Source organism: Cryptomeria japonica, chromosome 5 (assembly GCF_030272615.1).
Source record: "Cryptomeria japonica chromosome 5, Sugi_1.0, whole genome shotgun sequence".
NCBI lineage: Eukaryota > Viridiplantae > Streptophyta > Pinopsida > Cupressales > Cupressaceae > Cryptomeria > Cryptomeria japonica.
Window position 1 is genome coordinate 593389192 of NC_081409.1, and position 15031 is coordinate 593404222.

The 15031-nt window shown below is 35.9% G+C and overlaps 1 protein-coding gene across 2 annotated transcripts in view; it reads right to left on the bottom strand.

Annotated features, from left to right (window-relative positions):
* The window catches only part of LOC131029542 (phosphoglucan, water dikinase, chloroplastic), a 216121-nt gene that overhangs the window by 120007 nt on the left and 81083 nt on the right, over window positions 1-15031 (bottom strand). For both annotated transcript variants that reach the window (XM_057960050.2, XM_057960051.2), the window contains exons 5-6: window positions 553-678; window positions 272-450 (exon numbers count right to left, since the gene is read on the bottom strand). In XM_057960050.2, coding sequence (XP_057816033.2) covers window positions 272-450; window positions 553-678 — 305 coding nt within the window. The remainder of the gene's footprint in view (window positions 1-271; window positions 451-552; window positions 679-15031) is intronic.

Sequence of the window (15031 nt, forward strand, 5' to 3'; positions counted from 1 at the left end):
TAATAAAATTAATCACTGACTTAAACTAATCAAGTTGAAGGTAAAGCTAGGGAAATACAGAAAATATCAGAGGATAACCACAACCAAACAAAATTCAAAGTTTCAGATAAGTGGAGCTTCAAAGCAATTAAAAATGTGCACGTCAGCAATTAAACAGGTACATATTCCTATTGAATGAATCACACAATGGTGCAGTATTATGCTTTTCATCCTCAGAAGCAGCATTAATTCGTGTTCATATCATCTTAATATACTGCAGGCAAGTAAGAACCTTCCAGCATTGAAAAAGTCTTTCAGCTCATTGAAGAAAATCTTGAATTGCTCCACAAATGCTTCATTATACTCTCCTGGTTTCCTCGTTATTCTTGCAAGCATTGCCTCTGTTGCAATCAGATCTTCTGGACCAGCATTACGATGAAGCTTGTTTTGTATTGTATGCTTGATTTCTTGCTGCCAAAAATTAATGTCAGAAAAGTAATAGTATTTACCACTTACTAGATACACAGCTGGGAGAATTAAGATAATCAGGAAAGGAAACTGATCAACACCTACCTTTAGGTCATGAGGAATATCATTCCGATGGGCAATATCTCTTATGCGTGTCAATGGAACAGATGCAGTAAATTCTGACTTGAAAGAAGGCAAGCAAGGATGCACCTTCCGAATCACAAGAATTTCCTGCATGTCACCTCATTGTGTTGAGGTCTCTCTAAATGAAATGGTGAAAGAAATACCATAGCAATGCCATTGACAAGATTAGATTACTAAATAGCATATTAAATAAAAAAGAGAATCTTAAGCCTGCTGCAAAAGCATGCAATTTTTTTAAAACAGACAAACATCAAAATTAATTTTCTTTCAAGATCAAAAAAACTCCTGAGCTCTAGAAAGTGTTTACTGGGGAGATTCCTTTTGGTCACCTTTATCTGGTCAGTGATACTCTTTCACAAGAGGCCTCCTCCTCAAAAGAATTTTTTTGATATCGTAGGGATTTGTAAATACTAGCCTGTCTAGGGTTTATTGTGTGGGTTTACCACCATCTTATTTGATTTTAATTCTTCCTAGTTTTATCTTTTGTTTTGGGAATAAGTTCCTCCTACCAGTCTTGATTAGTTACATGTACTTTTGAGTCCCATTGATATACATCATTCATGGACATAAATATAATTTATTTCCTCCTTCTAACAACTTACTGCCAAGGTATAGTACAAAGATTCTATTTGAATCTATTCTGATCACCATTCTCAAACATAAATCTTTCTAAGAACAAAGAATCTTGACAACCTAGGAAAGTAATATTTATGAGGATAAAAAAGGCAAAAATAGTATAAATTTCATAGAGTTAGGGAATACTGAATCCTTCACAAGAAAGCAAACAGTAAGATAAAATCATTATATATCCATAATCAAAACAATGCCTAAAAGTTCTTGTAATTACATTTGAGAGAAAATGTCGATCATGTCCCATACAATGGTGATAAGTCTCATTTGCAACCTTTAAAAGTTCATAGTGTCACTAGGGACCACATTCTCAATAGTATTGAGAATTATCTGACACCCAACCAGCATACTTGAATAATTCACAAATTTGCTCACAAGAAAAGGAACATAGTTGCAAATACATTAAATACAGTATAATAATGCACACTTAAAGATGGATTGCAAGACAGTGGAAACCGAAGTCAAAATAGAACAATATACATATAAAAACGAGAGAATGCCACAGCAAAGAAATGGATAATACTCTTGAACAAAATGAAAATATCCAAGGGGATCATGCAAACACTATTTGTTATTCAATACAAAATTGAACTCTAGCTTAACTTAAGGAAAAAGAAAACCAGATATGAATATAACAACACACAGGTAGCCATAATAACACAAAAACCTATTTATAACCACACATCAAGCACTACCAAACAATCCTGAACCTAGTTAGAAACCATGCAGAAAAGTGTGAAGATTTTAGGAGATACCAGAACTCCTCAAACAAAGATATACAGACATGAAAACAACATTTAAATGTTCAAATTGTTAAAGGCAATCCATAGGATCGTCCAATAACAGGAAAAAATGTGTAGTATAAGAAGAACAACTGACATTAACAGTTTAGCATTGATCAATTTTAGAATAAAACCAGACTCAATCGAGACAACTCTCTTGAATGGTATAAACACATTCACCAGTTGTAAGGCAATGTGAACAAGTATTGAATCCGATGAAGGCTGACCTCTATTTATGATGTGTCTTTCAGAATAATTTCTTAAACATCCGCTCACCTATCTGCTCACATAATTTTGATGCCCTAGGCACAATTCTACTACAAATTCCTCCATTTATGCCTTTAATTGTGTATACTTATGTCTTTTGTTGTTCTCTAAGTGCTTATCATGCAATTTCAAACATTATGTCACCTATCTGCTCAATCATACAGTTTGATCACATTTACCCCTACTATAACCTTCGACCACACAATTTCATATCTATCTATTGATATGAATGCCTTCATCTCATGTTGCCAACATAAAATGCCACTATCATGCAATTTCCTCAACTTTACGATGCACTTTTTCTCAATAGAACAGTTTATTCATACTTGCCATATGTGTGCTCTTTGATCATTTGTTTCACCTAACCGTGTAAATCAATCATAATAACAATTTTCACCTCTTTTCACCAACAAGAAATTCCTAATCACGTGATTTAGCTGTCAATACCACCTTCGAACATTTAAACACTCCATTGTCATCAATTTTTTGTTCATTGTCACTAACTCTTAATCACATGATTTCAATGTGCTTGACACATGATATTTCCAAAGCTAGTCTTTCATTGAACTTCATTGCAATCCAAAATAATAGAAACATTCCTTCAATATCCCTCCTACATATAATATTACCAAGAACAAAAACCAACATGATGACAAACAATTTTGCTTGTGGCCCAAGTAGACAACATAGGAAACAAGAATACAAAGATATTTTTGACTTCTATAACTAACACATTGAAACATAAATTTAGCAAAATACAAGAAAACAAGATCCAAGTGTAAGGTTTTAAATTTTAATAGATGTAAGAAGATTTCCACTACTTGGGCAATATCCAATCTGGTGAAAACCATAGCAATCAACACACTGCAGTCACATAAAAATTATGGTTCATATATTCTCTATCTCACTTGGTGTAAAATAACATTGCAAAACGTGTCCTTACAACATCAAGAATCATCTAACCATGTGTCATAAATCTCCTCTACCAAACCCCAACCCAAAAAGCACTCTCCAAATCTAACCCTTCAACCCCAAGGTCAAACACAACAACAACAAATCTTAAATATAAAAGATGTAATCTTCTCAACCACAAATTTCTCACCAACATCTATGATCTATTCCCATATCGAGGGAATTAGCCCATAGACCCTAACCAAGCACTATAGTCCTGGAAAACTACCTCTATAGCTCAAAGACCCCAAGAAGACAAAGCAAAAACAAAATGCATTTGGAAACCAAGTAGGCTATGCCTATCAAGTTGCATTCTCCACCAAGTGAACCTGCTCGAGAGTGGTATGAAATTATTCATCATGTGGGACTCCAAGTCACTCTAACTTTTTCTAGACAATCGCCTCATCAAGCCCCAATCGAACTCATGTCTAGCCCCAAATACAAGCTCCTTGATCTTCTACTAAAATCCGTCAAGTGACTTATTTTGTTCCAAAGCTTGATCGCCAACACTGATGAGATATCCATCCTCATCGCAATTTGTCTAGCAATAATAGGTATGCCTCCAATCCTCTCATGCCTAACCATACTCCAAAGTTCCAAACTAGAATGCTATAATAACTAGGACCGTCAATCTCCAAGGTAAAAATATCACTATACTAACCACAAGAAGATTATCTCCAGTTCATGACCAAACTTTCCACTACAAACGCCAAGAACTCCCTCATAGCACCATAATTTGCATCTTCGCATCTGAAGATCATCTACCTCCAACCAATATAACAACTCAAAAGTACCAATATCATGATAAAACTCCAACACATAATTTGACGTCCACCATGGCACAATAATAACCATCATCAATACCAAAAAGACCATCTATGAAATTCACAAATCCTCATCACTGCCAAAGCTCCCACTAAGAGTGTTCTAGAGCTATCCATAGCAACATGATAAAAGATCCTCAAAACCTTGAAGATCACACATCACCAATATCAACCAAAGAATTCCTACTAAAATCGTATTAGGAGCTTCCTATGGCAAAAAGGTCAACATTCCAATAGTAGATTTGCAAAAACAACTAGGTCAAGTCATAACTCCAATCTTAGTGCTCAAGTGCTTCCCATGGCATTATGGTCACCATCTTCAACCTACAAGATAATTTGTAACAACCATGTAATCCCATTGAACTATTATCCAAGGCCTCCCATGATAACATAATCTTTGTCCTCAAAACCAAAAGACATTACTTCCTTCTACCTATGAGGCATCCAAAAGAAGTTCTCAACCATCCATCTCTCCACCTTTCTATTACTCAACATAACGATGCTCCATGATGGTCAAAGGCAAACAAATCAAATATGCAACTCTATGGCATCAAAACAATCTACAGAAAATAAATAAGATGCTTGAAAGGCCAACAACTTACCACCACCACTATCATGGTGGATATCCCTACTAGACAAACCCAGCACCATCAACACTCAACAAATATACTCTCAATTTCTCCATTCAACGTGTAGGTACACAAACATGGCACCCCTAACCTCTTCTTGCACACATGTAGCCTCCAACAAAGTTGACACAAAGCATGGTTAATGCTCCTACCATAACCAAAGTAAACCAAAAACCTAGAAAATCTCAAAAGTCAATACAACTTGCATCCATTAAAACATGTGAATTCAAACCTCAAATATTAACATCAAAAACCAACACACCATGCAAATTCTTCCCATATCACAAACATCAAATCCACAATGCTAAAAAAATCCACATCTCAAGGACAACCACAAATCAAGAACAAGAGATTACTAAACAAGCCTTCAACCATACTCAAAAGCATGTATACAAATCTGAAACTATCTTCATCTAGTCAAACCTCATGAAGTACAATCTGAAAAACATCTTCCACAAATCTGAAAAACAGCGAATTTTAGATGAAAACCCTTCAAAACTATACATGCAAATTGGAATTTGCTAAAACATCCAAACCACTCACAAATCCTATGACAAGGATCAAATTTTGAATGACGCAATATCACACATCTGCAGCATACAGATCCAAAACTCCATGAATCCACAACATGCAAGTACATATATCCAAGAGGTTGTCCAAGGCTCCAAGCCACCAAATCACCAACTTTCACAACCTCCAATGAGTATGTGCATCTAAGAGCTCTAGGTCAAAGTCACTAAATAACCTACTCCTTCATCAAGTAAATGCAACTAGAATATCCAAGAGCTCCACACCCCCACATGACCAACTCCATAAACTCCATGCAACCAAGTATCGAGGCTCCTCCAAGAGCTTCCAAGTCACCATATGACCAACTCCAATAGTGTAAGGATGAAATCTAAAGAAACTAGCAACATGATCTGCAATCTCAATCTATTTGTACAATCAATAAAATCCTCCATCCTCAACACCAAATGCTCAAAGTGTTCCATTGATACTCTCCACCTCCATTCTAGAAGTGCTCACCACTATATCATTGAGAAAATTCAATTGTGACTCACTCCCACTTGAACAAGGATTAATACCACGAGGTTTTCCCTCCTTTAGCCCTAAACTAGGCTCTATACCAAATGGAAGGAGAAATAGAAACTGCATACATTAACCCTATCAAAAGGGATGTCACAAGTTATCTAATCAGTACAAATTTCAGCAACATTCTAGCATAAACCACAGATAACAAAAATGAAAAAAGGAACCACACAAAAAGAGAAGGATGTTGACATACCCTTGGAAAACACACTTGCAAAAACTCGGCCTCCAAAACGCTAAAACCAATGTATGTCTAACAAAACTCTCTATACAATATTAGGTTCTAAGCCTTAACATGGAGATCAACACTCTCAACAAAAGAAAAATATTCAAGATATAACCTTCTATAGCAATGAGCAACTGTTGTTGCTATTCCCATGAGAACAATCCAAGAACAAATGAGAGCTACATGCTCCTCAAGATCTCCTCAACAAGCTAACCAAGCAACAATTTGCTTACGCCATGCTTCACTCACAATGAGCAAGTAAAAGATGATGAATAACACCATCCCAAGCCTCCTATTTTTAGACATGAGAGCAACAATGTGAGAAAAACTTACTAGCAGCTTCCCAAACCACCTTACCACCGATAATTAATGTCCCAATGCAGAAGTAGTCCATGTTAAAGCATATCCAAGGTGGGTATCCAAGTTTTCCATCAAACCATGTGACAAGAGATTCTCCAAGGTGCCATTATATGTCCTCTCTAGGCCTAGCACGAATGCACCCATGACCCAAGCATTAAAATGCTTTTTACAATATTGAAAGCATTTGAGAATGATCCTAAATCATTAGATGTATTCCTCCAATGAGCTGAATAAACCATTTGTTCACTAATTCATTATGCCTAATTATTGTCCTATCCCAAAGTGTGGCATCCCACATAGACAGGCTACAACTTTACAAAAAAATTAAATATTACTATTTGCAAGGCATATAACACTTTTTTTGAAAGCAATAGAACGTGAGTTCAAGGCCACCAAGCCCAAATTAATGCCTTGAAGGCCACAAGAACCTCCATAGTGTGTCATTTCTCCTCTTTCTTACAAAAGTAGATTGTAACAATGCAAATAAGAAATGACTGAAATATTAAAAAATGACTATCAACTAGGAGTTTTGGGTGTGAAATAATATTATTTAAGGAGCCTTGTGCGTCCCTCATAAAGGGTTAGGTTTTTGTTTAAATTTTTTTGTATTGAGTATTTTTTTAAGGTTATGAGTTCGACCATGGCTAGAGACATCCTAGCATCCCTAAGATGTCACAAGTATATCAAAGGCAACAAATCTTACCCACAAAGTTTCTATAGAAGGGGGTGTCCCAAGAATTATCCCCCACATTAGGCAAACATATTAAAATGTTCCCCAAAAAAATTTCAAATTGTGGATGGGGATGGAACATTCTCCCCCACCCCCCAATTGTCACAAGATAACAGAACATACAAAAAATATGAGGCATGAACACAACGTATAGTGAAATTTTGAAAAATGACACTTCTACTTCATTTCAATTTTGGCACATCTAGCCATATCGTGATATCCTCTCAAGAGAATGACAACCCACTTACATAATGACAACAAGGGTCTTTATAGATTCCAACGTTTTAACCAAGAATCAAATGCAACAAAGAAAAGATACAAAGAAAAAAAAAGGAATTTACAAAAAATAGTCCAAACAAATTAAGAGCTCTAAATCAATTCCATGAGTGTGACCAAAACTTTAAATAATTAAATTAGAAGCATAAGAGGAATTCAATGGTATCAACTATCATCATCATAAAGAAGCTATAAGCCTTTAGAAATCGAAGTATTTACAAATATTTAGGAAAATATAAGCACAACACAATACAGAATCAAAGGACAATATATGCTTGAATGCTCATGAGCTTTTCCATTATGAGAAAAGAAAATTTGATTGATCTTCTATTTTTAACAGCTTTCATGTTTGAAACTTATACATCATGGATTACTAATCCCTCCACATTCCTACTTACAAAGAAAGCTAGCTGATATTCAGTCCAAACATACATTTGTATGATTAATTACCTCGACACACTCCTTAGTCAATTGTCTTACAGAAATTTGAGGAGTTACATTGTTACAAGTTTATAACCACCTATGGAGTTATAATACCACCACAGCCCATTTCTTGGCAGCAAAGAAAACCTCTTATTTCTCCTAAATCTTGTGCTAGGAATGCAATCTCTATGCAGCCATGTTCTGTGATATTATTAAAATGTTACAATTCAGCCTTTTTGGACTAGATGAGAGATCAAATCTTACTGTAGCAGCAACCCTCTCACCATTACAATTTTTTGTCTTCTACCATCCTTGCTCTTTTTAATGTCATCTTGAAAAATCAAAATCTATGTTATTGGGTTCATCCAGAACTAGACCCATTTTTTGGATTAAATGAGCAGAAGCGAGCACGGGATAACCAAGGCATGCCTTTACTGCCCCAGGTAGCTGGCAAGGGCATGCCCTAGCTAAACCAGGCCATGCCCAGCCACTCAGGAGAACCCATGGCCAAAAAACCATTGTTTAGTTAAAAACATCAATTAACTGTCAAATTTGCATTTCCCAAAGAGTAAAAAAGCATTTCTCAACCCTAAAACATGATTGAAAACCTTATATCATTTTTATGTAAAGTTTGTCTCTATCATTTTGTGAAAATACATGTTCCTATAGCAGCTTTTGTATTCAAAAAATTCGTAGTAATGTTGTAGGTTTAACAAGATGCTAAAAACTCAAGGGTTTGGAGAACTTTTGGATCTTAGTTAGAAGCAATAAAATTATGAAAACTTTCATTTTCCACAAAGGTCTGTGTGGTCTAAAAGGCTTTAAGTTTGGCTTGGTGGCAGTGGCTCCAACCCTCAACCCTGCCATATATTGTGACATGGAGTGCTAGTTTCTTAAAGGAAAAAATAAAAAACATTTTGGGTCAAGCCAGATGGAAGAGAAACATTTTTTTGTTCTTTAACTTTTTCCTAATTAAATCCAAAGTAATTGAATTATATTTATACTAATGGTTTGCCAAGTCAATCCCTATCCTAAGTAATGCTCCTATGAATGTAGCTGCATTTGCAAACTTGTCTGAGATACAAGTACAAATTTCTCCAGAGAGCTAGAAATGTTGAGCCAATGATACAAGCTTCTTTCTACCATAGTTCAGGACTCAATGTGATTTTTATTTTTGATGCCATGGATACCATAATCCATGAGTTTTGTACACCTAATGCACTTAGAATATTTATATATTTCAAAGTGTTGTTTCTGTCAACTCAAATCCACTTTTCTACTCATTTGATCAAGGTATACATGTGTATGTTATAGAAGTAGCTTTTAATCAATAGCTTAATTATATAATTTAATTTACTGAAGGGTGCATGGTAAAAAATTTAAATCGGCCCTGCATAGTCCATGATTAGATTTTAGAGTTATGATACAGTATCATATGCATATTTCATAATGTAATCAATCTCATCAAGTGACCCTGTGTGGCACAATTATGAAAGGTTGACCTTACTATGATGTATTTTTTTGCCTTTTGGTATGCTATATTTAATACAAAAAAAATCTTAAATTCCTTAAAAAATCTATATATTTCATGTGTTTTCAATTTGCTGAGTCCAAGCAAAGTCCAAGTTATGGTATATACATATATAAATATTAATTGTATACAAATAAAAATAGAATATAAATACAAATATACAAATATTTTAAAATTCGTATATTTTACAATTCTATAATATTAATTATATTTGCAATATTTGTATATTTGCAATAGGTTAAGTTATTGCAATATTTTTATTTTCAATTCTGTATGGTGTATATGGTTTTTTGCATGTATAAATAATAATAAATATAGCCGTACCCATACCAAGGGGTAAAATTGCTATGCACCAATGTACCCCAACCACACACACATACCCATTCCTCTACCAGAAAAGGCAAAAAAGTCAAAATGATCAATAATTTCAGTTCTATCCAATCTCATCTTCAAGTTAATTAGCCAATTCCTCAGGTACATAACTCTTGCTTAGTTTGCTGTCTCACAACTTTGTCCAATTAATTCTAGCATCACCTACATTCTACACACGCTATAATACCTTTGCATTCTATTGATAATATTCAATGATTCTAATCCTCCCAATATCTCCCATAGAAATTCAATTATTCGTTTCCTCAATCTGTGGCTATGCAGTCAAAAATATCGTAGAACTCCAGCATCAAAATTATCCTCATCTTATGCCTCCAGATTATATTGTCTCCAATTAAACTTTTGAGACATCTGGCGGAAGAGATACTGAATGCTGGCCACACCTATGACTTATGTTAAAAAAAGGCCTCTTCAACAAATATATACAAATGCTCTAAAGATTAGTTGATAGTTGTTTCATAATGTCAGCAATTAAATAATGCAAATTCCATCATAACGAATGAAATCATCCTTAAATCATGAACCACAAAAACATTTTAACAAGACAAGCACACCCCTTAAAAAGACAAACCGACAAATCCAATCGGGGAAACAGCTTGTTTCTTTTAAGAAAATCAAATCCCATGATTTGATTTTAATTGTTGTTCATCAATTTCCACTAACACAACTAATAGCACATTCCTCAAAATACTAGATATCCAAAGTAACACAATAAAAATAAGTATTATAAAACAAGGAGGTTAAGAAGGGAGAATGGCCTCAAACAAGGAAAGGTCTTGATAGAAGAAAGACGACTAATAATAAGTTTTAAACTTCAATAAGGTCATTATGCTGATAATGACTCAAGATAGGAATTTTCAGATGTAGACTTGGATGACAAGAAGATATCGACAACCATAAGAGGATGGGGTTTCTACAAATGATTATTGCAGATATTCTTTTATTTAGTTTCTGCAACCACGTTGGATTTGAAGAAAGGCAACTAGTTGCATGTAATCCAACCGTTGTCTTATCTCCAGAAAGATTTCTTCCTTTATGCAATCAACATAAAATTGGACTATGCTTTTAAAAACATCCCGGATTGACAAGTAAATATTGGCCATAGCTTATGTGTCCTTGGTGTACAATGGGTACATTGAAGAGGTGTGGAAGGTCAATTAGGGAAAATTTTAGTTTTGGTGTGCAATGATGTTGTGTGTGCAACGAAGGTCTTGTTGTGACCTTTTCACACATCGCCCCATTGCTAACAGGGACCCCCTCTTTTCCTGCTTTCTGTGTTGTTAGGTTAGGTTTTTTTGGCTACTTAGCGGGCAATTTTGCATTTCACATGCCCGAGTCTCGGAGTTTTGATCATGCCTAGTGCCGTTTAGGGTTTTTGAAGTGTTAGGATCAAGTTGCTAACGTTGGAATTTTAATGATCCTAATTTTTGTCTAAGTGTTAACCTTCTTGAGCATCAATGTGTTTTTAAACACACGCATCGATGATTTTAAAGTGCCAAGGTATCCCCAGACCTTTTGGAGTTGTTTTCTCGCTCCTAAGGTATTATTTAAGTTGATTTCGCACTTTATCCCGATAATTTCCTAGCGTTTCGCTCAATTTTTTGGAAAATCTGCCTAAGTCCAATCTAATTTTAAAGTTTCTAAGTGATTTTGAGTGGTTAAAATGTTAAATTCCTAAGGGAAATCCATATTCCAAGGGTTAAACGGTCAAATTTCATGCTAGAGGTGCTTTTCCCCTCATATTCCAGACTACCCACCCCTTTCCCCCACTCAAAATCCACACTACACATGGGTTTCCCCTGAAATCCATATTGGCTATGATTTTCCACCACTGTTTATCCATGCCTGGGTCGTTTTTCCCTTGGAAGGGCTAAAATTTGGCTAAGTGTCAGGATTCCTCCAGACTGCCATTGATTTTCCACCAAGAGTGCGAACTGGAGTGCGGATGAAGTTAAGGATGATTCCATGCATGGGTCGATTTTCCACAAGGTTGTTTTGTGACAAGTTAGTGCGCATTTTTGTGCAGACTCTCAGCCCATACCCAAGTCGATTTTCCACTAAGAGCATTTTGATGAGTTTTGAGTCCCGATTTTCATCTAGACTAAGGTCGAAATTCCACCAAGGAGTATTTTTTTGCAAGTAAAGTGAATTTGGAGTGTGCATTCCTTGTCCATACCCCCATCGATTTTCCCCTGGCCTGTTTTGTATGCATTTTGATGAAATTTTGCATGGATTTTTATCCAAGCTAAGGTCAATTTTCCCTTGTGGGGAATTTTTGATGTTTTAAATGATTTTTAATGGGATTTGTCAATCCCAACCCAAGTCGATTTTCCCCTGGAGGCTCAATTTTGATTTAAAATTGAAATATTTAATAAGTGGGCCCCATTTTAATTGTTTTTAAATGATGATTAATGATTATTTAAAATTTTAAAAGCAAAAATTAAATAACTTGCAATAAACATTTAATATTTTAAACCTTCTAGAAGCAAGTTAGTTTTGCCAAGCAAGTATATAAGCAAGTGTTTTATCCCCACATTGCTTGTGTGGTGAAAGTAAGACGCAAAAGCAAGTATACGAGAGGAGTCAATAGCATTATTTTATTATTAAATCTGCCAGGTGTCTCCATGAAACGCGATTTTTCTCTCTTATTGGCGAATTTTGGCAAAGTGTTGAAGTGAAGTGTTGGGTTGAGGATTCTTTCCTCCATTTTTTCCAACTTGGCTATCCATTCCCTTGCTGCCATTGAAGACCATTTTCAGATTTTTTTCGATTTTCCCAAGTTTGGCGATTTTTCCAAATTTGGTGATTTTTGGTAGAAGATGGCGATTTTTAGTGTTTGAGAGTTTGGCGATTTTTCCTCCATTGCTGCTTCTTGTTCCAGACCTCCATTGTTGCAGATCCGAGCTACATTGAAGACAATTTCAGAATTTTAAAAATGGCGCCATAGCTAGGAAAGTTCGATTTTTTATTTTGCAAGTGTTGGGAGCTTACTTTGGTGGATTCCATGCATGTTTGATGCCATCTTTGCCTCCCTGCTTGCTGCCATTTGTTTCAGATCTGAGTTTTCTTCAGATTTAGACCTCCATTGTTGGCTGCACACTCAATTTTCAGACTTTAATTTTCATTGCCCAGCCAATTCCAACTTAGGTGATTTGCATTTGGAGGTGTTTTGTGGAGTTTTAGTGCATTTTTCAAACCATTTCATCGCTGTTGCAGGTCTGAAAACTCCATTGTAGGCGGTTGTTCTCAGAAATCTTCATTTCCAGCCACCTAACCACTTTTGGCAATTTTGCTTGGAGCTAATTCCTTAGTTATTTTCTATCATTTTCAAGGATTTTCACTACTTTGCAAGGTGCTAGTAAATCTGAAGTAATTAATTTTCAGACTTGTCCTCAAAAATTTATTTTTTACCAACCACACTTACATTCCTAGATATGATTGTTTTCATCATCAAAACTGATTTTTATTGAGTTTGTGCATATTTTGAAGGATTGCAACATGTTGTTTGAAGTTAATTTATCAGTTGCAGGTTGTCTTCAGATTTGTGACCTCCATTGTTGACTGCGGAAGGTGTCCTCAGACATGCCTTGTGTGAAAACACAACCTTTCACACATTTCCTTAGTCATCGTTGATCCGGTATACTCCCTTGCACTTTAGTTTGCATAATTTCCAAGTATAAGGAGGTATTAATGAATTTCATAGAGGGTTTTCATGCCTTAACATTGTCACATTATGAATCTAATTGTTAAAATCTACCAAGAGTGTGGATTATTCTCCTAACTTTATGCTCTAAATTAGCAAAAATCTCTAGAAAGTCAGGAATTTTATCAAGAACATTATTTATTTCCTAAGTCTAACTTCAAGCTTCGTATAGGTGCGATGTCAAAGTCCGGATTTAAGGAAAGGAAAGAATTACAAAAGATGTTAGAGACTGGATTTTATCCAGAGCTCAAGATTTCATCCAAATGGAAGGAGATCAAAGATACCAACATGCATTCCCTAGACATGAACCAGATGAGTCAACGGATGTTCGGAGTCGGAAATCAGGTTCTTTCCCCAGACTATGCAAACATTATGAAGAGTGGTATTTTTCATGCCGTTGGATTTCCACAATCCATACAATGCAGTGAGCTCATCCTGGAGTGTGCATGGTGTTATGATCCTCTCACACGAATGATCAAAACTCCTAAGGGTGTTGTTATTGCCTACCTTGCTGAGGATGCTATTGCTGAGGTGTTTGGGATTCCACGCAGAACAAACATGAAGGATACGACCAAGGATGAATATACAGATAGATACACGAAGAAGATGGGTGCATGCAAGAATATGATAAACAAAGAGTGGATGATTAAACCTAGGTCTCATCATTCCAAGGCTCCCAAGACACTCATGTGCGTAGACTTCAAAGAGGAGTATAGTGAGTTGATATTCCTACTCAACAGAGTGATGGGGATGTCGCAGGGTGCAATATTCGATGGATGGATGTTCTATTTCATTTAGGATTGTCTTAGAAGGACATTGGTAAATTGGTCCAAGATTATAAGTGACAATCTGGATTTTCAGTCATTCGCCATGACTTCCTACCTGGTATACCTGTTTGCACGGTTCGTTTCATACAGAGGATTGATATGCAAAGGTGAAGTCGGGAATGGGCAAGGACAATTCCAAAGTCATGAATGCTACCCCCAACTGAGCATGTATAGAATTGAAGACTATAAGAGAGTGAATGATGCATTCACTATGTACATCACGCGGATGCTGCAAGGCGGAACCCACAAAAGATTGTCCAAGGAAGCAATAGAGTTAATAGAGAAATATGGATCATGGTATATTCAGTTTCCCACTTTCACATACCTTAGGATTCATGGGTTTCAATTCGAACCCTACAGACTTCCTAAGTATCCGATCGACAGAATGATCTTGTTGGAAGTGGTGAGACAGCTTCTAGAATTGATGTCATTCAGAGAGAGAAGCATAGAACAGGCATGACATTCCCTATTTCAGTTGGGAAGACGTCAGAGGTTTGCTAGTCTGCCTCAGTCGCCAGCACTGCGAGTGAGGAGCTTGCATTCTATCGATTTGCAACATATAAGAAAAGAGAAAGATTTGATCCAGACAAGAAAGTAGGAAGGATCAGGGGAGAGAAGTTCATTCACAAAGTTGACATAGAAGATTATTGGGCCAACCTGATGGACGAGTAAGCAGTGAAAAGAAGAATGTGGTCCAGAATATCAGTGGATTTCATGAGGAAGTGTGGACTTTTCCTCATTCCTGATCAGGTATTAGATGACAGAGATCATGCGCATCCACAATATGAGAGTGAAATGAAGA